General features: G+C 32.4%; 1 protein-coding gene across 5 annotated transcripts in view; it reads left to right on the forward strand.

The window, feature by feature from the left end:
- TLK1 (tousled like kinase 1) overlaps nt 1-15,586 on the forward strand; it is a 163,273-nt gene extending 147,687 nt beyond the window's left edge. For all 5 annotated transcript variants that reach the window (XM_074303144.1, XM_074303142.1, XM_074303143.1 and 2 more), the window contains 9 exons: nt 726-823; nt 3,134-3,215; nt 6,552-6,643; nt 6,729-6,818; nt 7,201-7,370; nt 7,643-7,778; nt 12,041-12,152; nt 12,726-12,833; nt 15,075-15,586. In XM_074303144.1, coding sequence (XP_074159245.1) covers nt 726-823; nt 3,134-3,215; nt 6,552-6,643; nt 6,729-6,818; nt 7,201-7,370; nt 7,643-7,778; nt 12,041-12,152; nt 12,726-12,833; nt 15,075-15,248 — 1,062 coding nt within the window. In that variant the 3' untranslated portion in view covers nt 15,249-15,586. The remainder of the gene's footprint in view (nt 1-725; nt 824-3,133; nt 3,216-6,551; nt 6,644-6,728; nt 6,819-7,200; nt 7,371-7,642; nt 7,779-12,040; nt 12,153-12,725; nt 12,834-15,074) is intronic.
- Nucleotides 15,587-27,866: the final 12,280 nt, after the last annotated feature.

The raw sequence follows: 27,866 nt of genomic DNA on the forward strand, positions 1-27,866 counted from the left end.
TATTTAAATAATTGTTATAGAAATTTTGTTGAGATCCGTTCCACTACAATCAGAATAGTTATCACTGACTAAGGAATATCTTTGTAACTTGATATTCTCAAATCTGGGCTTACATGATCTTCCCAAGATAAATTCACAGATCTTTGTTTTCTTTCTTGCTACACATTAATTTGTAAACAAAGGACACTTGCAAGTTTTAGTTGTTTGAGGCTTTCTACATATATATAAATGTGTGTGTTTCATTGTTTAAGAAAAAAAAAACTTGAGTGAACATTAGAGTTAAGGTTATTGTGGAATATCTTGCATAATTTCATCCTTAATTTTCTTTGGTAATTAAAACTATAGGGTGTTTTTAAAATGTTTTTTCTTAAATTAAAAACTACATTATCTCAAACTGATTTTCCCAACTTTATATTATATACTAATTTCAGACTCCATTTATCTCCCTGCTACTCTCATTTGAACATGATGAGAACAGCTTTTTTGTAATACGTTAGCATTACTGAGCATACAGTTATTTAAAGATATGTCCAGAATGGTTTCTTAAAATCAGCTTTTGTTTTATTGTGCTTTTTCTTTTAGGCATTGAAGAACAGTTAGTTGTGTAGTTCAGTAGGACTTTGTAAATGTGTTATATTCCTTCTCACAATTCTGTTGATCTATGGGTAAAAATACCTTTTTAATATAGTGAATAAATTCAGTTTGTCATTTCTCTTCATTTTCAGGAAGAAGCAGAAATCCAGGCAGAACTTGAGCGTTTGGAAAGAGTCAGAAATCTTCACATACGGGAACTCAAAAGGATAAACAATGAAGATAATTCACAGTAATGCATTTGCATTTTATATGCCAGTTTAATTTTGTATTACCAAACCATGTGACAATCCCTTTATTTAAAGAAGGGAGGAGAAGAATCCTACAAAAATAAATTTCAAGTAATGTATAGACTGCTTGCTATTCGTAAAGCTTTATTTAATAACCCTATACTATATTGGGTATTTGAAAAATATCTTAACACAAGTTCATGTTGATAGCCACAACGATTTTAATTAAGAAATATTCTTATTTTTTGAGTTATTATGTTTTCAGCATTTTGTTAGTTCTGGGAGTTACAAAAGGAGTATAAATATCTTCTTTTTCCTGAGGTAGCTGGCGGTCTTATGTTAAATGCTTAAGTGACTGGCATAAAATGGCAAAATAAAAGGGTAAAAGGAGGGGTTCAACTAATGTGGAAAACTGTTGGACTCTAGAAATCCAAGGTATCATAAAATTGGAAGATTTATTTGTATTAATGCACAGTGAAATAAGCAGAACCATAAAAAACTGCCCGGTAACCCTTGTAATATGAATGAAATGGAAACTGACCTGTAATTGTCCAGAAAGATAGAGAATGAGAGTTTCTCTCACTTTACAACAGAGAGGTTGGAGAGTATTGGGCAGATGGATATTTGTACCCTGCCAAACAGGTCAGTTTTAGGCATTTTTATTTAACTGGACAAAAGTTTCAGTTCCATTTAGAAAGCCTAAGTTAGAAGAAAAACTATTTCCAAAATTGACTGTGATGTAAAAATGAGACATTAATCAAACTTATTTTTAAAAAAGTCATGCAAAAAGTTAGATTTGAGCAAAACCCTAGAGTGTGGGTGTGTTTAGACAGATTTTTTTTTTAATGTTCTTTTGACCTATCCTTTTTTTAAAAAACAATTTTAACAAAAATCATTGTTAATTTAAGGTCTTATGACTTGATTTTAACTGACAATGTAAAATGTTAACTCTATCTGTGTCCCAGTTTTAAACTGGAAGTTATGGACAATAAGACTCTCTTTCTTTCTCTTTTTACTTTTTCTCTTTATCTCTCTGTCTCCTCTCTCTCTCTCTGTTTCTTTTTCTTTCTCTCTTTCGTAATCTACACAAAGCATATTCAGAAAATGTTTTATCTTTGCTAACCAAAATGTAAAGACTACTAATTAATTTACTGATCACCACAGTTTGGGGCATTTCTGAAGCTACATATAAACTAGATCAAAATTCCTGCTATAATTGAATTTTAATTTAACAAAATAATAATTTAAAATCTTTGCCTTATCTCTCATATAAAAGTGATGTCTAAAGATATTTGTGTGAGAGATGGTTAATATAATAAATTGATGAATTTTTATTCATTGGAACATGGCAGAGCACACATTTTTATATTATTTAGCCTATTATATATATGGTAGAGCTTATTTTACACACACACTCTCTCTTTATAGTCCTTTTTATAAAAGAAGCTTAAATTATTAAAAAAAATTGTCATCTTTAAATTTGTCATTTATTTTATTTGTCCATGTTGAATATTTTTTTTCAAATGGCAACAAGAATTTTATGCCTATTTTATTTTAAAACAAGTAATGCTAAAATGTAATTGTGGATGAAGGCCACCTGTTATTTTCAGATATTTGATATGCTTGGCCAGTCAATCTTGATGTTAATGTTAGCTCCTTGAAAGTAGACACCCATTTTTCTCTTACTTTCACACCCACAGCACCAGGCACCTTCACCCATAATTATTGTTGAATTGCATGGAATTGAATTTAAAGAATTCTTAATACAATAGTATTTTTTGAAGGTATTACAGAATATATGCAAGCAAATGAGAAGGCACATTATTTAAAAACTGCAGAATGCTGGGTTTGGTCATTTGACCATATAAAATCAAGGAAAGGAGTCAAGAAAGTTACTAAGCCATGACCCAAATCCATTCAGGGCTCAGGTGCAGGTTTCAAAAGAAGCATAGGGAGAAAGGGGAGAAAGGTGAAAAGAAAGGTGTTCTAATCATTATTTTTAATAAGTCTTATAAGACGTCTCAGGGCAGCTAGGCTGCGCAGTAGATAAAGTACCAGCCCTAAAATCAGGAGGTCTTGAGTTCAAATGTGACCTCAGGTACTTAACACTTCCAAGCTATGTGACCCTGGGGAAGCCACTTAACCCCAATTGCCTGAGCATTAAAAAAGAAAGAAATTCCAAGAAAAACAATCCCCTCTCTTCACTCTCCTTTTAAAAAAAGGGGGGGGGCTCTTTAGTGTAAATGGGATCTTTTCATTGTTTTGTCTTCTTGATTTTTAAAATATGTGTATGATTTTTTCCCCCCCACAAGGTTTAAAGATCATCCCACATTAAATGAACGCTACTTATTACTTCATCTGCTTGGTAGAGGTGGCTTTAGTGAAGTATATAAGGTAATGTATATATCAATCTTTTGTTTGGATTAGTATAGAAAAGATTATCTAAAAACTTTTAAAATCTAAGAATTACTGTAAATCTAAAGTTTGTTCTTGCAATATGTAGGGTCTTTCTGAAATTTTGTGAATATTATTAGTAGTCTTATAGAATGCAAACAACTAATTATAATATTTTAGTTGAATAAGAGAATTCAGACAATTACCAAAGAATCTAACCAAGACAGACTAAGCATTTGACATTTTCCTTATCTAGAATATGAAAATAATATTTATAATACCTAACCAACAGGGTTGTTGTGAGGATCTCATGAGATAATTTATGTAAAGAACTTTATAAACCTTATACAGCTATGTAAATATCAGGCATAGTTACTCTTATTTTGTGGCTTCTTAAGGAGACTTGTATTTGTATTTAAATAGAAGCCAAAAGTCTTAAATGTCCTGCTTCTATTTCAACTTCTCTGAACCAGTTAGGAAAAAATTGAATATAAAGATGAGATTTTCTTGAAATTGTTTGGATAAGAACACAATGAAATGGAGACTCAGGTGATTTCCAGTTTCCTACACAGCAACTCTAATGTTAGTAATTACATGTTAAGTATTCTAAACTTAGAAATAGCCATCAGACTAGCAAGAGAGTGAGAAAAAGGTACCATAGTGTTTTAGCTTTAGTCATTGATTTCTCTTCTGAATCCCCAAGTGTTTTTCAACCCAGTTATTGAGACAATTTATTAAGTATAAAAAATAATTTAGAATGACATTGGATTGGTCTAGACCTAGAGCCTAGCCAAGTTACTTGATTGATTGAAGACTTACTATGCCAAATGAGCAAGGAAAAGCAAGCAAAACACTTTTTCACTTGATGCCAGGTCTATCCCATTCTTCTTACTCCTAGCCCTTAAATCAGTGCTTCTTAAGAATAGTATCATACTGAGGGTGGAGACTACAGAATGAGTCTTTGCGGCTTCCATAAAATCTCAGGTAGCATGTGGACCACGGTATTTTTCAACTCCAGGGATTTCATTAGCCAAAATAGAAATTATGGGGATTTTTTTTCCAAGCCAATTATGGCCCCTTAAAAAAACTTTGAAAAATGAGATAGCTGAGCAGTACCTGCTGGTTAGATAAAATTTTAATTGACTATTAACTTAACTTAATAATCCAAAAAGAAATATAAATTTGGGAGCAGAAGACCTACTAGACCCTAAATTCAAATCCAGGCTTTCTCAGTAATTTAGTGTGTGGATCATGAATAAGTCACTTAATTGCCTTGTTCCTTAGTTTACTGATCTATAAAAATGGAGTTGGATAGGATGATCTTTTAGTTCTCTTTAACTTTATATTACATATCCCAGACCTAACAATAACCTTCCTTTACTCTTCCCCCCAAAAGATTCCCAATGAATTTTTAATTTTTATTTATATCTCTGTGTGTGTATGTATTTATACACATTTATACACATTATAACCATTATCCAATTAAGGATGGCAACTTTTCACTACTAATTTATATAATGTTAATATTTTCTTCTCGTGTTTTATAACTTTTTTCTCTTTATATCTAGAGATATAATCTGTTCTTCATGTCTTCCACAGCATTTGCTTTGCATTCAGATTTTTTTCTTAGACATTAGTTTTATTGTTCTTGATTTCTTCAATGAAACTAAAAGAAATAAAAATTTCAATTCTGACCATGAAATTTGATTGGGGGAGGGGGGTTTTAAAATCCTTTGGGTACAATTTCTAAATATATGTATGATATCATGTTGCCTAACGACACAGTTGTAATTGATAGTATTTATGAAATGATCTTCCTTACATGAATAGAAGGTGAACTTACATGAGTAGAGAAGTGTTTTAAGGAAATGGAAAAATGTCTTGCTTTTGGATAGAATCATTTTTTTTTTTTTAAAGTGTGCATTGAAAAGTCGTAACTCTGGGGGCAACTAGGTGGCGCAGTGGATGGAGTACCAGCCCTGAATTCAGGAGGACCCTAGTTCAAATCTGGTCTCAGAAACCTCAGCCTATTTAAAAAAAAAAAAAAAAAAGAAAAAGAAAAGTCGTAACTCTGTATGATTTACAATGAAATCTCTGTTCATGGAGTTTCTTTGTAACAAACATAGCAAATAGCATTTTAAAACCTGTATCCTGCAGTTCATCTAAAGCAATGATGAATAGGTTGTTAGTTTATACCTCAACAGTAGACATGTATTTTGCTACTCTCTCTTAAGGAATAGATTATAAACTACTGAAGCTAAACTTGGGTAGTTTATATCTTAAATAGTTTTGTGCTAATTATTTTTTATTCTGCATTGAACTTCAAGAACAAAGGAACTCTCTGAACTAAAGGAAAGTCAAATAAGGAAGAGATATGTTTCCGACCTTTTAGCCTGTAGCTTAAAGAGCCAGTAATCTGCTGTCTTGGGTCTCGTTTCTTCAATCAGTTTTCTTTGGAATAGGGCCAAAATAACAGTGATAGTAGAGGTGAATTGTTTTGTCTTAATTTGCTGATAAAATTACAGAAAAATCCCAAGTGAGAATCTTTGTATTGAAGATGCTTTATGATTGAGTTATACTAAGTTACATAGTTTGGTAGTATTTTTAGTACTAATTATGTTTTGCATGATAATCTCCTTTTTTTCTGATATACCAAAGCACATATCACTATAGTTGTGGCAGTCTGTGCCTGATAGTAAAGTTTCTGACTAATTTTGGCATTAAAATTCATTCATTATTTAGAGTGTCTTCTGGAGTCAAATGAGCATATAGTGAGAGAGAATGCTGGATTTGACATCTAGAGACCTGGTTTCAGATCCTAATACCAACACTTAATGGGTTGTGTTGATCTACTGCCAAATTTATACAGCTACCCAACTCATTGGGTTGGTTTTGGAGAAAAAAATTTGTTAAGCCTTAAGGCATTAGTGCAGTTCATAAGATTCCCTAAAAGCTGCATATTATTGGCTTTAAAAACCATGCATTAAGATTATCTATTTTTGTTTATTTTGTTAAATATTTCCCAGTTTAATCTGGTTGAACATTGCTAGTGAAATTTCTACCTCACACTAAGCAACTCTACAAATTTCCATTGTAGATGCTATTTTGCATCATTAGAGGCATTTTTCTTATCCACGGTTCTCTATTGTTGATAACATCACAGTTCTACAGTCCCTTCTACACTAAGGGATAGTCTATGAATATAAAGTAGTTGTTGTTGTGATCTAGATTAACTAATTCCTTTTTTTTTTTTTTTTTGGTAAGAATTTAGATTTTGAATGAATTTGTAAATTTCCTTGGTTTTTGGCTGTAACTGTTCTTTGCCTTGAATTTCAGGCTTTTGATCTTTATGAACAAAGATATGCTGCTGTGAAGATCCACCAGCTTAATAAGAGCTGGAGGGATGAGAAGAAGGAAAACTACCACAAGTAAATATTAATGCCTTATGGTTCTTGTGGTAAATTGATCAGGAGTCTTTTGATCACGGAAAATTAACGTGCTCTCTTCCTTTAGACATGCCTGCAGAGAGTATAGAATACACAAAGAATTGGACCACCCCAGGATAGTTAAACTCTATGATTATTTCTCCTTGGATACAGACACGTAAGTATGCAATAGTTTAGTGATAATGACAACTAAAGATAGTGTATTTGTAAATAAGAAAGATTATGATATTTATCTTAATTTTGGGGGGGATTTAGGAATATTAAAATTTTGTTAGATTGCATAAAAAGAGACTTGCCAAAAAGAACAGGTTTCCATATTGTGTTTTCCTCAAAACACTTTGTTCGCTTTATTCTGTCCCAGAAAATGTTCTTAATTTTAAAGTTCTCTCTTGATGCCTAGATTAGCTTTTATTTAACAATTAATCATAAATATTTCAGTTATATTTCACTTTTTCTTTATATCTTGTATAATTCTAAGTAATTTGGAAGTACAATTAAATGGCATATCTAATATATGTATTTGTTTTTCTCCATTATAGGTTTTGTACAGTGTTAGAATACTGTGAAGGCAATGACTTGGATTTCTATCTCAAACAACATAAATTAATGTCAGAGAAGGAAGCTAGGTCCATTGTTATGCAAATAGTAAATGCACTAAGATATCTCAATGAGATCAAACCCCCTATTATCCATTATGATCTTAAACCAGGTAAATAAGAAACTTATCAAGAATTTTCTTAAGTCTTATTCTTTGACTCTTGAATAATATCAATTTCCTGATAATTTTAAGAATGGTATATTCACTAAATCAAGTGAAAGTTATGCTAAAAATATGCTTTTTTTCTTTTTTTTTGAGTTTGAGAACTGCATCGAATGGTAATTTTAGAACTATCAGACTAATAGCTTTAATGCATAATGGGGGCAAAACTTATTATACTTAAAAGTATGTCTTAATTTTTGTACTTGTTTATTTTTTATTAGGAAATATCCTTTTAGTAGATGGAACAGCATGTGGAGAAATCAAAATTACAGATTTTGGTCTGTCCAAAATTATGGATGATGATAGTTATGGTGTGGATGGAATGGATCTAACTTCCCAAGGGGCAGGGACTTATTGGTAATTACATTTTTAAATATTAAAAATAGTAGCTTTCCCTATGTTGGAGATCCTTTTTGACTTTTTTTGGGGGGGGCAAGGAACTATTTTTCATTTCTTTAAAATTTAAAATGAGTGAATCTATAGATTATGGGGGCACTGAAGGGTGGCCATTGCCTCCCTGCTGCATGTCCTAACAAATTATAGAAAAAGTAGTACTGGGCAAGAGCAGCAGACTACGGGGCCTATTGGGCAGGACTTTCAGAACCACATAAGCACTGATCTGCTGGCTGATTCTATGCTTTTACTTTTTAGGTTGCTATATTTGCACAAAGTATTTTTATGGAATGTCACTTTTTCATATAACATAATCCATATGTAGGAAAGAAATGAGAGAATACTGTTTTCTTTTATAAATGACTTAATATGATCCAGTCTGAGGCTTCTTATAACTTTTGAGAGCAAAAGCTATAGAACTGCCTTTATGAAAACACACATACATGCTTATGTGTGTACATATATTCGCTCATACAACTCCATTTCAGAAGGATGTACCCAGGGAGCACTAAAATGCTTATAGAAGTATTTCAACTTGAATTCTGCAAAATTGGAAATATTCCTGAGTACATAAAAATAGACTACATATAATATAAAACTTTTCAGATAAACTGAGTTTTCAGATTATGCTATTCTTTGCTTATTGAAAAGGTAGTGACATTTGAAGAAACTTATTTTCATTCCAGTTTACTTTTTTAAAAAAAGAGCAGATATTATAAACTCAAGTTTGACTTTTAAATTCCCAGTATCTTCAAAACGTCATACTATTTGGATACATAAATTAGCTTCTTTACAAGTATAGAAATGTGAGGTTTTTAGAACAGAAGAAAGTCCTTTTCTTTTAATGCATGACCCTTCCCCAAAAACTGCTGAAGTCCTTATTAAACCCTTACTTGTAACTGAATCCTCTGGAGTTTTTATTAAGAGAAGGCATATGAAAATCTTCATTAAAATAATAATAACAGTAGTAAGTATCTTTTATGCAGCACCTATTATATGCCTGGCACTGTGCTAAACATGTTATAAATACTATCTCAATTAATCTTCACAACAACTCATTGTGAGAGGTAGGTGGTTGTCCCTATTTAACAAATGATGAAAACAAGTTAAGTGGCTTTCTCAAGATCACATGAGGTAACATTTTAACTTGGGTCTTTCTGACTCTAGGATCAGTACTCTAATGTGCTGCTTTGATGCCATTACAAAGAGAGTCAAAGTCTGATGGGAAAATACTTAGTATAAATTAAACAGACCTTGATAGGTTTGCTCCATGAAATCCTGGATCCCCTTTCATCTGAGAGAACACATTCTGATTTTTAAAATATAAATTTGGAGTATAACCCACAGTCAGTTGAAACAGTAGGATTTAGAACTGAAAGGAGGGACTTTAGAGATATATTATTTGGCAAGTGAAGGAATTGAGTTGATGGTATATATACAGTCTCACTAAATAGCCTTAGTACAGTTTTAAGCTTAACTTTAAACTTAACTAAATTGAGTTTGGGAAAACATTTTTGTTTTATGTTGTCTTTGATCCAGGTAGTTTGAAATATAGATTAATTTGTAACTTTTAAAACTTTCCTTTGAAGTCTAGAGAAATGGGTATTGTATTTCAATCAAAGTATTTTCACATATATTTAATTTGATCCCAACAACAGAATTGTGGGGAAAGGTGAACAAGTAGTCATTATCTTGATTGGAGCAAATTGGTATTCAAAGAAATAAAGGGCTTGTCCTAGGTCCCAAAAAGCTAGCAAGCATGACCAGAAAGTAGGACCTCTGATCTTGTGACCATATTCATTTTACTCTGCTTCTCTGTGAGCTTTCACAGAAATGCTGTAGTGTAAACACAACTGGGACAGCCTAAATGTTGTTCAAAACTTCATGGCAGTTATTTATGAAAATAATCACGTTTACCACTACATAGCACTTCCAATCCCTCTGTTTTTGTCAACCTGCATTTTTTATTTCCTTTACAGGCTAATTGTACATTATTTCAAAGTCCTATTCTTTTTGTGCAATAAAATAATTATGGATATGTATACATATATTGTATTTAACATATATTTCAGCATATTTAACATGTATTGGTCTACTTGCCATCTGGGGGAGGGGATGGGGGGAAAGAGGGGGAAAATTGGAACAAAAGGTTTGCAGTTGTCAGTGCTGACAAATTACCCATGCATATATCTTGTAAATAAAAAGCTATAATGCAGAAAGTAAACAACTGCTCCTTGATATACTGTCTAGAACTAGGCATGAAAAAACAGGGTATGAAACAGGAAGCAGGCCATTAAATGTTAATGAATCCTTAATTTTATCTGCCTTTTTATTGTTTGGGCCAGACTTGTGATTTTATTGGTATAAGCTATTCCCAGTGAGTAAACTCTGGGTACTTGCTTTGCAGTTTTTTGAGACTCTTAAGGGGATTAAATGATTTGCCCAGAGTCATAGCACCAATAGGTGTTAGAAACAGGACTCAAACACAGATCTTCTTAGGTGTCATACCTATGGTATGCTGAAGGAGATGTATAATAATTTTTCTATGTAGGTTTATACTTTGTAGCATCTACTCCAATAAATTCCAAATGGATTTAAGTTAAGCTGCATTTTGTAATAAAGATATATAAGAGTTAGAAGGAAAGTTGGGACTCATATTAGTAACAGCACCAAAGCTAAAAACAATGAAAGGGATCTTAATGGCTGCCTGGAATCTGAACAAGCACCTCTTCCCCATATGAGTCACTCTTGTCTCTCATCTTTGAGCATTTCTCACTCTCCTTTCCTTCTGTTTCCTGATTTCTGAGCCCTGCTTGTTTCACTTAACTCTTTTCCCTCTTCTTTGAACCATCTTCTCTTCTGCTCTTCCTTCTTCCATCTCTTAGCTATCTTCCTTGTTTCTTTCCCATCCACTGTCCCTATTAAATCCTCACATCCTTCCAGAATCCCTTCTCATCCTTTTTTTTTTTCTTCCACCTAGTTTATTTTTAATACACTTTGCTTTATGAATCACTCATTCTGCTTTAAGTTCAGATCCTTCCCACACCTTTTTCTATGGAAACTACAAGATGTTTAGCCATTTAATGAAGAAACTTAAGTCCCAAACACAGTTAATAATAGCACTGAAATTCAAAGCCAGGTATCCTGACCATACCATTTCCTGTACCATAGGGCAATGTGATTTTAAAAAATAAAATACAAGAAAGCATTATTAACATTTATAATATCACTAAAGAAGAAATAAATTTCAAGAAAATCTAATGAAATAACTATTGAAAGAATATGTCAGAGTAGGAAAATTCTTAGCAAGCAATTGATAAAAACCTTTACTCTCCAAAATATGTAAAATATTCATAGAAATAGATTAGAAGCATAGCTTCCACCACATAGTTAAAGGAAATGAATTTAGAGATTATATAGGAGAAAGAAATATAATGCTTTGCTAGTAATTAAAAACAGAAGGAAAAATATTTTGGATATGTTATCTATTCAATAGTCAAAATTATAAAATCTAGTATTGGTAGGTATATATATAGATACTATTGTACATTGCTGGCCTCATTTTAAATTAGTCCAGTCCTTATCACAAATAGAAGTCCTTATTCTTTGACCAGATGATTTCAGTTTCAGGAATAACTCAAAATATAAAAAAAGTAATTTGCATAGAAATGATTTTTTTTTTTTATCAAGTCTGGTGTTGGAATGTGAGTTTAGCCAATTTTACATGCATTTTGAAACATGTTTCATTTCACTTCTGTATTTCAGAAAAATCTAGTAATTGTAAAACTTTTCAAAGAATGTGAAGGCTTAGAAATACTCTTTTTACAAATTATCCAATCCAGTGCTCTAAGAAATTAGGCCCAAATCTTGTTTCTCTTGCTTTTTTTGTTCCTACAATCCTTTCAAATATATTTATAAATTAGTCACAATTAAGTCTTTAAAATTCCTTCTTTAACTTTTTTACATTAGTAATCTGAAAAATTATAGTATGTAACTTTTTATCATAAAGATCCATCTTTGCATGTACAGTTAAAGTAAAGTTATTGTTAAAACTGATAGCACAATATAATTCATGCATAATTTCCCTGAGGGCAATGGAAGTTCAAAATAAGTTTATTCTAGAGCATTTGTTAGGTCCCAGAGTTTGTTAAGGGATATTTACATTTACAATGAATAAATACGTACATTTACATAAGGAATTTTTTTTTTTTTTTTTTTTTTTTAAGGTATTTACCTCCAGAATGTTTTGTAGTTGGCAAAGAGCCTCCAAAGATTTCCAACAAGGTTGATGTATGGTCTGTCGGAGTTATCTTTTTTCAATGTTTATATGGTCGAAAGGTAAATAGCTACATATTCTTCCTCCTAAATACTAGTTTACATTAGGTAAATTCTATAAGACCTTCATGTGTTTATTCCTGACCATAATATTTTATTTGTATGTATTGAGTAGAATTTATTTTTGATAATGTTAGTTGGATCAGATTTGTTTTTAATTTTTTAAAAAAATTATATGTAAGTTTCATCATAAAGTAATTTGGAGGTAACTTTGATCCTTAATGGTTGTCTAACTATACACAATTTTTTAACCTCCTTGAGGATCAGTTTCCTTATTTGTAACTTGGGGCTAAACCTTAACACTGGGGAAAACATTTTGTAACTCTTAAAACACTATAGAAATATCAGGTAATGATTTTAACTGGGTCTTGGTTATCTGGCCTAGAAAATAACTTTAGTACTTTTTATGAATTCTTTATATCAAACAAAGACTCATTTCTCCCCCTCCCCCAATAAAACCCAGTTGTAATTTGTGGCTTTCTTATGTATCTTATATACTAGCTACTTAAATGGGATACTGTTACTGTTGGAAATTTTAAAATTTTAAGTTTATTAATATCACATTGAATTTTTTAGCCATTTGGTCACAACCAGTCTCAACAAGACATCTTACAAGAAAACACAATATTAAAAGCCACAGAAGTCCAGTTCCCTGTGAAACCTGTTGTAAGCAATGAAGCCAAGGTACTAAACTTATATAAATGAATAAAAAGAAAAATTATATTGAGCAGAGTATGTTCTAGGATAAGGTAAGTACTCATTAATGGGTAAATCAAAAGAAAGTTACTGTTTCTTCAAGATCCCTGCCCCCTTGTATAAAGGTATGGGATTTCTGCTTGGTCCTTTTATAGGCCCATGCTTGTGTATTGACACTGCTTTTGATTTTAGTTTTTCTTTTTAATAAGAAAGTATGCACCTTTCCTACTTTCTTAGCTTAGGTCTAATTGCTTTGAAAGACCAGGATAAATCTATATAATGAGGGAGTCATAGCTCAAGCTTTGTGAAGAAGGATGAAGGAAGTGGCTGCAACTTGCTGTCATTTAATCACGTTCTTTTTAAAGGATATACATATGTCGCTTGGCATTACATGTGATTGCTGTTCTAGTGCATCTCATGGCTAATAATATATATAATCTTTGTCTGTTTGTGATATAGCATGTATGAAGTACTTTGTAAACCTTAAAGCTCTCCAACCTTGAAATTATTTTTTATGGCCATTCTCCATAACCATAGTTGTATTGTATGCTCTTAGATTTAAAAAAACAAAACAAAACAAAAACATTTTTCTGGGTTGAAGATGGTGATACTTTTTCCCTTAAAAAAGGGGTCCTAAGTATATATATATGTTGTAATCAATTTATACTTTAACAGTTATATTTAACATGTATTGGTCAACCTGCCATCTGGGGGCGGGGGGGAAGAAGGGAAAAATTGGAACAAAAGGTTTGGCAATTGTCAGTGTTGTATAATTACTCATGCATATATCTGGTAAATAAAAACTATAATAATTTTTAAAAAGGGGGGTCCTGTGCTTATATGCTATGCATATAGGTACAAAAGTAAGGTTAACCCTGCCTTAAATGTTACTAAAAGGATATAAGATAGTCATAGTTTGTCTACGTGAATAATAAGAATAATTCTGGAATCAGAATTTGAAAAGTTTTAAAAGAGTTTTTATTCTATCCAAGGGTGATAGTACTAAAGCTTTTGTTCAGGAGAATGATGTGTGATCAAATCTGCAGTTTTGGAATATCAATTTGGTAGCTTGTGGAGGATAGAGAGAAATTGACAATAAATCTCAGAAGAACAATTAGGAGACTGTTATAATAATCCCTTTGATTTGATAAAGGCTTGATTTGAAGATATTGTATCATGAGTAAGTTTTTGAGAAGGTAAATTAATTAAAATTGGCAGCTTGTTTGGGTAGGGGAGAAAGAGTGGAGTCACAGATGACTCTCTTTGCAAACCAGGGCAGCTGGAAAAACAGAAGTACTCAATAGAAATAGGAAGTTGAGAGAATTTAATTTGAGTTAGTTTTGACATTGTGTTTGAAATGATTATGGGACATGCAGATGGAGATACTCAGGCAATCTAGGATGTAGGACTAAAGCTCAAGAGATGGCTGAGGGTTGGAGAATTATAGAGATTATAATTAAATGCACAAAAGCTAATGGTATCTCACAAAAGAGCGTGGATAGGGAGAAGAGGTATCTAAGGAAATAAGTGTGTACTCTCTTTCTCTCCTGTAAAATATCTAACCTGGATCTGGTAGTACATGACCTTAGCCAGAGCAAGTGATAGCATTTGGTTTTCCTCCAAAAAACTGAGCAGATGCAAAATTAGAATGAGGGGGAGAATCTTTGGTGCCTAGGAACTCTCTAACTATATGATTAAGAATCTAATGAAAAAATAAGAATTTGTAGAGTAGGGAGAAACATTATGTTATTAATTTGTAATTGGATAATCTTTCATACAAAGTGGTTGTTTTACTCATGTGAATTTGAAAAGGTGACTACACTTTCTGTACAAATATTTTTCTATAATGCATTTATTTTATTAAAAATGAATTTTGTATCTTAGAATCTCAGAATAGGCTATTTATAATTTCCCTAAAAAAAAAGATTATAATAGTTAATAATAGTTTCCTTTCCAGAAAACTCAGGCCTTATTTTTAAAATAAAGTATGATGTATATATAGACCAACATTTTATAAAATCTAGAGTCATAGATTAAAAAGAGATTTAGATGATTTTATATGAATTTGGGAGCCATTTGTGGAAAGATTGACTGAACCCATCTTTACACTCAATAGTTGTGTCAAAAACTTGCCAATTCTCCTCTAGAAATATATTGTTATGTATATACATAATATTTTAAACATAATATTTTATTTCTGAATTCTGATTTTTTCTTTTTGTTTTTTAGGCTTTCATAAGACGTTGTTTAGCATATCGTAAAGAGGATCGATTTGATGTCCACCAACTGGCTAATGATCCTTACCTTCTCCCGCACATGAGAAGATCAAATTCTTCAGGGAATTTACATATGGCTGGACTGACAGCCCCTACTCCTCCTTCATCAAGTATAATTTCTTATTGATGTGGCTCCAAGATTGGCATGATGTCTTTCGATTGTTTTCAAACACAGACTTATTTGAGAGCATTTGAGTGTTTTTTACACAAGACATGATTGAAAACTTTTCAAACTGAAGTTCTTCTTTAGTGTAATTTGTATTCGCGTGGATCATGGACTGTGAATAAATGTACTCTTCTGACTGTAACCTTAAACGTTGAAGGATCACTACCTCTTGCACACAGACAAGAGTACTGTGTTTAAGAGGGGGGAAACGGGCTCTTGGGGCTTTTTGGAGCGGGAGACATTGTAAATAACCTTTATAATACTTAAATAAATTTTTGGCTGATACTGGAGAGTTCTAATATGAAGGGTAGTTTTTCATTATTTAAATTCGTGGAGCAAATATCAGACATTCTAACACAAGAACTACAGTGCCTGTGTCCATGCATTAGCCTTTCAGTAGGAATTCTGCTGACACCAAAGTAAGAAGTAATAGTCACCTTGTGTTATGGAATTATGGAATAATGGAATGTCATAGACTTTTTTGACTAAGTTAAACTTCGTTTTTTGCTTTTGAGAGCTTTTCCAGAGTTATACCTCAAAACCACATTGTTCCCCCTTTCCCCCCATTGGTTATCATTTTGAATGGTGAAGCTATTCCTAGGTATTTTGACCCTTGATTAAATGAGCCGTGTATTTTGAAATCTTATTGAACTAGCTAAATTGTAATATTTGCTGTGTTTCCAAAATGTTAGAATTTTTAACAAGTATTTCATAATTCATTTCTTGGCCTTGTGATAAAAAGTTAATTGCAGTATGTAACCAAATGCAGACCAGTTCTATGCAGGATAATGATCAATTCCCTTCAAGTTCTATTGTAAATTGTTGTACAGAAGTCGTATTTTCATTTATACACAAGTTTCAGCAGCTTATTCTTGTACAAATGTTTAAAGTATGGCTTTTTCTAATTGGATATTGTATTTTTTTTAAGTCTCCTTGAAAGCGCTTTTATTGCTGCTAAATGATGTTGCTTTTACCTTTGCAAAAAAATTGAATGACCTCCTTAAGGTGCAAGTTGACTGTACATCATAGAGAGATAATAAAAGTAGGCAATTCATTAACAATCAAGGCATGTATAACTGAATATGTTGGAAATATCAGGTCTTTTAAGTCAGTTTCTTGTGATCCAAGACTGTGGGCACATTTTGGAAAGTCTCTATCGGCAAGGTTGGGAAGGTATTCCTTTAAAGAAATGCTTTTTGTGCTTTGTACAGATGTGTTAAAATGTGAAACATTTTCTAACTGCCATGTATGGTAGAAGCTGTTTGGGTTTTTTTTGTTTTTTTTTTCTTTTCAGGATGCTGTATTTCCCTCCTGTACATTACTCCTTTTGCTGTCACATTCATGGTGCAGAATACTTATATGTAAGTAAGTTTTGTCCCTGTTGCAGTAAAAGGAGGCTCTGTTTCCATAAGCTCTCATTTAATATTGTACATTTAAACTGTGGCTCTTGTTTTTAATGTTGCGCAAGCTGTTTTGTTTTGCCCTGTACATAAACACATTAACTGTCTCTTTAAGATGATGCTAAAATTGTAGAGAATGTAGCCAATATGGTAATAAACAATGACAACTGAAATTTAAAGACTCTGTAAGTAACATTTAAAACTTCAAGATTTAAGACACTGGTTAACAAACACAGTTCCTTTGCCTACAAATAGAACCCAGATGCAAAGTTCTTCAAAATGCCAGACCAAGGTCAGAATATTTAAAATTTGTACAGTCAAAGGCTAAACTGAGGTAAGTGAATATGGCATTATTCAAAGAACAAGCATTAAGTACCATTGTGTGCTCTGCACTGGGGATACAAAGATAAAATAAAATAGCTCCTTGAATTAAAGGCACTTAAGTTGTTCTATGTACAATTAAGAGTCACGCCTGTCCTGTCCCTATCAGGAAAGGTAATGGTTCTACAGAAACTGAACATAGATGTTTTAAATATTGGGCCAATAGATTTCATATTTTATACAGCAGATTTCACATTTTATGGAGCATTGCATCTGTTGTTTGTATGTTCCTGACCTTGATAAAATTAAAATAGTATGCTCAAAGACTTGTTTTTAGGTAAATGTTTTAGATCTGTTTCATTAGGACAACTTCAATGGGCATGAAAATAAAAATCTATTTTGTAGAAGAATAAATAGGGCTGATTATTTCTTGGATATCATTTAATTCATGTTAATATAAATGATGTTTGTGATGGAAGGGGAAAAGTAAAATTGATGCTTGCTAATTTCTCTTAATTGATCATTTAGAATCAGATAGCCACATGATTGGTCAGTAGCTCAGAGATCATCTAGTTCAATACTCAAAAAGTCATGTGGTTTCCTAAAAATTAGAAAAATAGTAGAACTATTTAATATATTTAAGTATTACTTCTGAAGAGCACTTGTTTTTTTTTAGATCAAACTCTTTGGGAGAAAAAGAATACTTTTCTTAAATGAATTAGAAGTTTTTGTGATTAAATATAACTAATTGTGAATTAATAAAATTATCTGAAAATGGAAGTAATTTAACTTGAATTGGGTAGTAATTTATCTTTTTGATTCTAAAAGCTTTATAATTTTTGGCATAAAGAAAGCTCTGTACAGCCACCTTCGCTGATGCTTTTAAATGTTTCTTAGTCTTTTTTTTTTTTTTTTCCATTTTTAGATTGTTTCATTTATAAGAAGAATTGTTTGCATAGGTAAGTGCTGCCAAAGAGAAATATACTTACTGCAGAGGATCTCAACTGTGTATAGTGGGAGGGAGGGAAGATGATTGGTCAAATAGAGGGAACTTTTTCTCCCATTATTAGAATGAATTAGAATGAAACTCTATACAATTCTTAATCTTTCATTAAACTCTTCTCTTGGTGAAAACATTTTCCTGACTTCTGAGCATTTCTGAATGAGGTAATTTTGAGGCATGTTAGCGTTAAGAATTATGTAAAGTTTGGTTTTAGGTGGCCAATTGTTAAAAAGTAACCTAGATCTGGAGCTCGAGGACCTGCTTCTAGTGCCAGATCTGTGACTAACAACTGCGTTACCTTAGACAAGTCACTCAACATTGGTGGCCTTCCTTTCTTCATTTATAAAATGAGAAGGATTAATTAGATGGGGTTCTCTTCCAGCTCTGAATTTGTAAAACAAGGAATTTTGTTTTACCTAGGCTGAAAGCATTGAAACTTTAAAAAATTTTGATAGTGAGTCTGTATTCTTTTTGTAATTCTTTAAACAATTCGAGTCTTATTTTACATTCACAGGAAAAAGGAAAAAATGAATCATCTTTCTGTCAATTTCTTCTTTTTCCCCCCTAATTAAACAACAAATATTTATGTCCTGATGCTGCAATGTGTGTTCTGGAGATTCAAAGACAAAAATAAAACATTCTTTTTCACTAAGATCTGTCAGATCAACTAGTGTATGTGAAATTACAAAGTAATTTAAGGAGAAGGGACATAGGGACATAATAGCAAGAGGTCATTCAACAGGACCCACCTCCCCCTCTCTTTCCTTTTATACATTTCATAACCTCTTGGATAACATCCCACAATCCTTTCCTTTGTACTCCAGTCTTGGACGAAGGAGCTGTACTTCTTGCCAGGCCTAGTCCTTGTGCTCTTAATTCTATCCTTTCTCATCTTCTATAACTGATTGCTCTTTTGAACATCCCTTCTCTCTAATTTCTCACTGTTCATTGGTTTTCTCTCTCTCTCTCTTTCCTAAAAATATACCTATCTTCCCTCTCTCTCATAATCTCTCTATGCCTTATCAGGCTCTCTTCTCTCCCTTCTTTCATAAATAGACTATTACAAAAAAAGCTGTGAGGGCTTACTGTTTTCACTTCTTTTCCTTTCCTCGATCATTTATAATTTGGTTTCCATCATCACTGGTCTGACACAGCTTTCTCCAAAGTCACCAACAACTTCTTAATTTCTTGATCTAGAGGCTTTTTCTCAATAGTTGTCTTTTTTTGTATGGGATTGCCTATGGGGGGGGGGGGATAATTTGGAAAAATGAATACAAGGGATAATATTATAAAAAAAATTACTCAGGCATGTATACTATGAAAAAAATTCTAAATAAATTTAAAAAGAAAAATAGTTGTCTTTTTTTTCCTTCCTGCTTTATGGCATTTGACATGGTTGACTGCCTTTCTGTAATACTTTTTTCTCAAACTTTTTTGATACTTTGGTTCTTTTCCTACCTGTCTGCCCATTCCTGTTTAGTTGACTCATTCATATATAACTTCTTAACTGTAGTGAACCTCCAAAGCTCTGTCCTGGGCCCTCTTCTCTATCTCTATACATCAGCTCCCATGAATCTAATTGTTCCCCTTTGCAGGTATCTTCTAGATACTTCAATCTTTAAATGACCAAATTCCTTTTTAGCATTTCAATTGAATGTTTTATAGCCCCTCAAAATCAATATGTCATAAAGCTAACTCACCTTTTCATTAAACTACGAAGTCTTTAAGGACACAGACAGGTTTTTTCCTTAGTATTTCCAAGTTAACATAATGTTTAGCACAAAGAAAGCACTTAATAAATTTCTATGACTCTATTGGACTTCCATATAACAAAAAACATTTTCAGTTATTTTTTTTAAACGAGGGGAAAAAGTCTTAACAAAGATAGGCAAAACCAACCAATAAATTAAAGAAGTCTGAAAATCTGTGTAGTGTATATGTGAAAAAAAATTGCTTGAGAAACTAGAGCTAAATACACTTGTGTGCTTCTAAATGAGACTGCAAATGAATATATATATATATTTCTCAGTGGCACACGACACTTTTACAAAAATTGGCCATATGTTAGGGCCCAGAGATATTGCAAACAAAAAAGCTGAAAATATTAAATTTTCCCTTTCTAGATCATAATACAATAAAAATAATGTTCATTTCAAGAACCATAAACAAAAGACATAGACCCAGATTGAGACCTAACAATTAAATTCTAAATAATGAGTGGATAAAGGGACCAATCATAAAATATTAATTATTTTAATATAACAATGAAACAATATAGCAAACTTTCTTGAATTTTAGCTAAAGCATTTCTTAAAGAAAAAAACCATATCTCTAAAAATATACATTGGTAAAATAGAAAAAGTAAAATTATGAATTAAAAATGCATTTTTTAAAAATAAACCTAAATTGGGCACAAAATAGGAAATGTTAGAAATAGATAAATAGATAAAATTGGAAAGCAAAAAAATCCCATAGAATAAAATTGATTAAACTTTAGCCATGCAGATTTTAGATGGGGCAGAAAATCAAATTAATGGGTAGTAAGCCCAATAATGAAACCTTTGGGGTGTGAACATTATAGGATATTTTGTCCATGTGTGGACATGGACATCCTTATTTACATAATTCCATTTCATTTTCCAAAATGATAAAACCAATTCACAGCTTTACCAACATTGTAATAGTATCTGTTGTCTTTCTACAGCTCCTTTAACATTGACTATTGTCTGGGGTTTTTTTGTTTTGTTTTTTCTTTTTTTGTCATCTTAGTGCCAGTTCTTTTCTGTCTCCATAGCATCCCTCACTTTTGACCTATAAACATCTCCAACTCAACATGTCCCAAATTGAACTCATTATCTTTCTAACAAAATACTTCTGAACCTCCTGTTTCTTTATGAAGGCACTTACATCCTTTCATTTTTCTGGTTCATAATCTTGGTCTTTTTCTCAACTCCTCAAATCTAATCATTACCCATTTTGTCATCTTATTAGACATCTTATTAACATAGCTTATTAACATAATTAACATATTAACATAGACTCCTTTATAAGACAGATGTAGTCCTATTCCAAGGAAGGAGAAAGCAAAACATTCTGTAAACTAATGCTAAAAATGAATGCCAATGAAACTGTTGTGCATAAAATTTCTAGAAAAATTAATATAATACACTATCTAAATTTTTTTTATTGTGATTTATTTATTTATTTGCTTATTTATACTATTCCTGGTTCAACATTAGGAAACCATTAACTTAGTCATATTAAAAGTAAAAGCATTCAAAAACACACATGATCATATCAAATTCAGAAAGTTCATCACCAAAGCACAAAACTCAATTATGGTAAAAACAAAACAAAAAAACCTTCTGCAATATTAGAAATGTTTTGTTTGTTTGTTTTAATTACAAAAAGTTTTCAAAACCAAAAGCATACTGTGCAATAGGAATAAAACTCAATAAATACAGAAATGAAGCAAGATCGTCTTTCTCCACTGCTTTTTTCTTGTTAAAAAAGAATTGAAAGACTTAAATACATGTCTCACCATGGTACTTCCCACTTGGTAATATCTAATGGCTTTCTATTATTGGTAGGATCAAACATAAAATCCTTTCTTTGCTGTTTAAAGCCCTTCACAACTCACCCTCAGTCATCCTTTTAACTTTTTACATTAATACCCTTCTGGAGTGCTACATTCTAGCTAAATTGACCTTGTTCTGAAGACACAGACCTTCATCTCCACCTTTTAGAATCACTTGATTTCTTCAGGATTCTATTCTTTCACCTTGTTTGACTTTTTTTTTTTTTTGATCAATTTTTTTTTGTATGTTCATTTATTTATGTTCTGTTTCCCCCAATTGAATATAAGCTTAAGATTATGGATTTTCATTTTTGTCTTTTTATCCCGTGTACTTGGCATTATTAGGTTAAATGTTGGTAGAACAATTTAAGCATTGAAAAGGGGACCTAGGGAATCTGACTACTAAAATGAGCAACAAGATGAAGAACTAATTATTTCCTCTGATCCCCTTGATCTCTCAGACTTTTCCAGAACAGAAATTAAGCACCAAAGATAAAGCAATTTCAACTGTCTGGGTAGAAACCCAGAATCCAAAACCCAGGAACTGATAACTCTTTAACCCTGAACTCACTCAGGACACCCTTCCCTACTTCTCATACTACTGTAGGCTGCAAAGTTGCACTAACAGGTCCAAGGATGAAAAGACTTAATAACAAAATCCATACCCCACCTCACTGTGGTCTCCTCTCCCTGTCTAGTGCCCTGGTTGAGCCCAACTACAGGCTGTGGAAATTTGCTTTGGCCACTCCAGCCAACCAAGCTTTCTGGAACAGAGAATCCCATAGCACTGGATTGTTACTACTAGATCAAAGAACTAAGGAATAGAGAAAATGAGACTGAACACTATGATGGTGAGGAGGGAGGGGGAAGAAGCAGGAGTGGCACATTATACAATACTTCACTAAGCTCAAGGAGAAAGGTAGAGTTAGATGAGAGCAATTCAGTTGGAAACTGCTCAAGGCCTAGCCCCAAATGATAAACTGTGAATTACTCAGTTTGAGGATAAAAGCTGAAATACTTTGAAATCTGAAAGAAACAATAATCAGATGGGAAAGAAGTTAGAAAATTTAAGGGGAAAATAAGGAGGGATAAAAAGACTGAAATTACCAAAAAATTCAGGATGAAAATTCAAAAGACCTTAAAACATAAGCAAATAAATCAACAGGAAACTTTTTTACAAAGAACGAAATATAGTTTCCAGGTCTAGTAAATGAGTTCAAGCATCTTTGAATAATTACTACAAAACAAAAGAAAATCATCTAACTCCTAAATGAGACAGAAGACCCTGTGAAATTTGAGAAGAACATGTAATCACAAAGTGCTGTTCTAAGTAGTTCAAAGACAAATGAGAACAGAATTCACTGCATAGCAAAAATAATGCATAGAATAGAAAAATTGGAATTTGTGACAGCAAGCCTCGATAAGTTAGAAACAAAAATGTTAATCAGTTGGGACTGTAAAAAGACAAAATAATAATAATTTAGAATAAGACAAACAAAAAAAATTACATTAAAAGAAAAATATATGCACTTTGCAGTTAAAACATTGCCTTTTAGGTGTCTTATCTTTGAGATAACAGAATCATAAGTCTCCCAGAAGAAGAATATTCTAGAACAAAGAAACCTTAATACCACAATGTAGGAAATAATGGAATAGAACTGCTTAGGCTTTTTGAACACAGAAACTCTGAAAATTCAGTTTGCCTCCAAGAAAAAAGTTAAGGCTGAAAACACTGAGATACATACTGATTAATTTAACAAATTAATTCAGAAACAACTAATTGGAAATGAAGTTAAAATAATGCAAGATTTCTGCACCTACTAGCAAAGGATAAGAAGGAATGGATTCTATTCTGAAGAACAGTGAAGCGCTTCATTTTATTGTTTTGCTTTATTGTATTCTACAGATGTTGCAATTTTTGCAAATTGAAGTCTTTTTGTTGGTGGTTGTTAGTGCTTTTTGTTTTGTTTTGAGGGTTTTTGTTGGTTTGTTTTTTTTGTCAACTCTGTTTCAAGTAAATCTTCCTGGCCTGTTTTTTTCCAAAAACATGCTCACATCATGTCTCTGTGTCACATTTTTGGTAATTCAGTATTTCAAATTTTTTCATTATTACTGTATCTGTTATGGTGATCTGTAATCAATATAATCAATTGTAATTGTTTTGGGAAGCCACAAAATGCACCCATATGAAGCAGCAAACTTAAAAGGTTGTGTGTGTTCTGACTGTTCCACTCTGACTTATCTATTCCCCCATATCTCTCTCCCTCCTTAGGCCTCCCTCTTCCCTGAGACAGCGATTTTGAAGCCAATTAATAGCCCTCTAATGACTTCTAAATGTTCATCTGAAGGGAAGAGTCATTGATGTGGCAAACTTCTTTGTTGTTTTATTTAAGCAAGGTTTCTTCTGACCTCAGTCAGAAGCCATTGACTTCAAGGCAAGACAAAAAGATCACAACTCACTGAAAAGCTCAAATGATGGTTAGCATTTCTTATCAATAAACTATTTTTACATTAAGGTATGTACATTGTTTTTATTTTTAGACACTTAAACTACAATATGGTGCAAATATAACTTACCTACATGTGGAAACCAAAAACATTTATAGGACTTTTATTATGATGGTCTGGAATTAAGCCCTCGATATCTCCAAAATACGCCTGTTCATGAAAAATATATATAGTCAATATTAAAGAGGTGTTTCATATATTTTTAGAAGAAAAAAAAACCTGAAAGATTGTTTCTCAAACAAAAAAAAATACAAAAGTGAATAAATGCAGCAAAGACTGATCTGTCTTTGAGACACTAGTAAGACTTTCAAAATGTACCTATGAAAAATGGCTGGAGGCAAAAATCTGATTAAAGCAACGGTGAAGACTTGGTCAAAGGCATTATGGATATAACTGGGCTATATCCTGTCTATAAGTGAATTTGGGGGGGGACTATCTTACAATATGAGGGGACCCATGATGTGTGATACGCTGGGGTCAAAGGACTGGGGGAAAAGTGACTTCTAGGGTCACAAAGAAGGAGAAGATGAGGGGAAAGATGGAGGCTCCGCTTAGGTGGTGGGAGTGGGTTCCATTCATTGATAAATATTACTGTGGTTGATGAAAAGTAGTCCGTGAAGGGACATATGGGGCCTTTATGCTGGCTATGGCCCAAAAGAATTGGTGTTTGAAACGGCTACATGTCCTACATTGGAAGGGAGGGAGGGAACCTGGAGGAGGGGGAGACCACGGACACTTCGATGAGATTTTGAGACAAATGGGTGCGCTGGGGAAAGAAGGGTATCCAGACAAAAGGTAGAGATCACTGGTGGGCTGTGTAATCAAGATTTTGCTTGAGAAGGGGAACTACCATGGGGCAGTGTTCTGCCTAACATTTGCAAGTATTGTACTGGGATTGAGGCACAGTAGGAAGACAAGGGGAAGATGGGGAGCAAGTTCTCTACAGAGTAGTACCAAGGAGGGAGAGCCTAGGGTGGAGATAAGATAAAAAATGAACTAATAAACAAAACTTAGAAGGAGAAGGGGAAGGGGTAAGAAACAAAAGGAAGGGATTGAGTCAAAAGGAAGAGAGTCAATAGGAATAAGATCACCTTAAATTTTTTTTTAAAAAGATGAACTGAAAGAACACAACAGGGAGGGGAGGGAGTAGAGGAGAATCATTTTTTTGAAACCAATATTAGAGACAGTTAAAAAATAAACCTAATTTAGAATTTTAAATGTGAATGGATTAAACCCCCCAAAAATGACAGACTGGATTAAAAAAAACCGTATAGTCTGTTGCTTACAAGAAATATTTAAAACGCAAACATACTTTAAAAATAGAAGGGGGTGAATAAATATTTACTGTGTATAAATCACCAAAAAAAGTTGAGTCAAGCTGTCAAAAACATTTAAAAAAATAAATAAATAAAAAGGAAGGTATGTTGGGTAAAAGGAACCACAAATTTCTATCAGTAACAAAACTTTTATACTCCAAATCCCTTAGTGTCACGATTAATAATGGAAACACCTGAGCTACAAAAGGACATAGACTTTATTGTGATGGTAACAGGAGACGTCAACATTGCTCTCCCTTTGGATAAGTCTAGCAAAGATAAAAGATAAAATATATAGCTGGAGAAATGACATGTTCTAAATTGAACAATAAAAATATTCATATTTCATGCAACTTTTACCAAAATTGAGCCATAATGCTGAGTAAGTAAAAATTGATTCATGGATCACAAGGTATAGACCCAAAGATGTAAGATGAAATCCTAAATAGTCAAAGAAAAAATTTTTTTTCCCTGAGGCAATTGGGGTTAAGTGACTTGTCCAAGGTCACACAAGAAGTGTTTGTTAAGTGTCTGAGATCAGATTTGAACTTGGGTCGTCCTGACTTCAGGGCTGGTGCTCTATCCACTGTGCCAACTACCTGCCCCTAACGAATAATTATGCAAAATAAAATGATGAAATAATATATAAAAATTTATGGAATGGTGCTAAAGCAGTCCTCAGGAAAAATTCTGATAAACATAGTAAAAAAGACAAAGGATTTGTGAGTTGAATGTAGATTTTAAAAATTAGAAAGCTATCAAACAAATATAAAACACAAAAAAGATGTTAAGAAATTAGAAGGAAAATTAGAAATCAAAAGAAATTTACAAAAATAATAAAAAGACTAATAAAATTGACAAATTCTTAGCTAATTTGGTTAAAAGAAGCATAAAATAAAGGTGAACTCAGCAAAATCAGAAGTAGGAATAATCAGATTAATTGGCATTAAGAACAAAACAGGAATACATTTAAAAATGTAAACTACCCAAACTATCAAAACACTAGATTAATAAACCACTCAGAAGTAAAACTTATTGTAAAGAGAACTATCAAAAAAAAAAAAAAAGCCCTCTAGTTATGATTCAAAGAGGAATCTTAGCAAACTTTTAAAGAACAGTATTCATACTTGACAAATCATTCACAAAAATTGAGAACTCTCTACTATAATGTTTGAGACATTTTAATATCTTAGCCAGGGAAGGATAGAACACAATAGGCTAATATTGATGTAGAAATCTTAAAAGTCCTTTCAAACTAAAGAGATTTATCCAGGAAATCATCACCAGGGGACATTTATACCAGAAATACAAAAAATGGTTCCATGTTAGGAAAGCTACATAAGCATTAAAGATGAAAACTTTGAAAACCACAGTCATCTTGTTAGAGTTTGCTGAAGAAAAATGTTTGCTGACAGGATTAGAGGAATTTTTAATACCATAAAAATATCAACTCGAAAGAGCAAGAATTAGGTGCAGGGGAGAACCTTTCCTAATAAATCTGACAGTGAAGCAATGATTCAGTCTCACTATTTGATATAGTTCTGGAAATTATACTAGTAAGACAAAATAATGAAATTAGGGATAAAGAAAAAAAAAACTAAATGGGTATACCACTTTATATTAAAGACATTATTAAAAACTAGAAAAGATAATATACCTGACATAGTTTATGGTTAAGAGATATTAGGCAAACAAAATACAGGTAGTTAGAAAAATGAAAAACTACATTCCATTTCTTGGCTCTGGGCATTTTCTCTGACTTGGAATTCTATGTCTGGAATGTTTTCTTCCTCTACTTTGACTTGGGACTTTCTTGGCTTCCTTTAAATCTCAACTAAGTAACTGCATAGCCTATCTTAAATCCAACTCACTAGCATGTGATGTCATGGCATTACCTCCCTGTTATGATCCTCATGGAGAATAAAGGATAAAGAAGTCTCACCTTCCACAAGATGCCTTCCTCAAACCTCAACTCCTGTAGCTTCCTTCTTTTAAATACTTTTGTATATAGCTTGTATATGTCTTAAATTGTAAACTTCTTGAAGGTGTTTTGCTTCTTTGTATTCCTGGCATACAGCCCAATGCCTGGCACATAAAAAATGATTGAAAAACTATGCACAGACAAAATTAAGAAATTGCTGTAATGAGGAAAAAGAAATTTTTGTATCTGATTTCTTTGATAAGGATTTGGTATCTAAAATATAAAGCAATATACATTTATGACTAATAGCTATTCTCCAATGTTAAAAGACAAACAAAATTCTCAAAACTTCAGATTATTCACAGTAACATATAAGAATGCTCCAAATCAATAAATTTTTAAAAAATGAAAACAATCGTGACATTTCCCTCACAGCATGCAAGTTGGAAGACATGACAAAAAAAGAGCAATTTATTATGTTGAAAAGCTTTTCCATGTGAAAGGGAAGACAATTTTAGAATGGTAACTTGGGA

The sequence above is a fragment of the Sminthopsis crassicaudata genome, chromosome 3 (assembly GCF_048593235.1).
Source record: "Sminthopsis crassicaudata isolate SCR6 chromosome 3, ASM4859323v1, whole genome shotgun sequence".
Classification (NCBI taxonomy): Eukaryota; Metazoa; Chordata; class Mammalia; order Dasyuromorphia; family Dasyuridae; genus Sminthopsis; species Sminthopsis crassicaudata.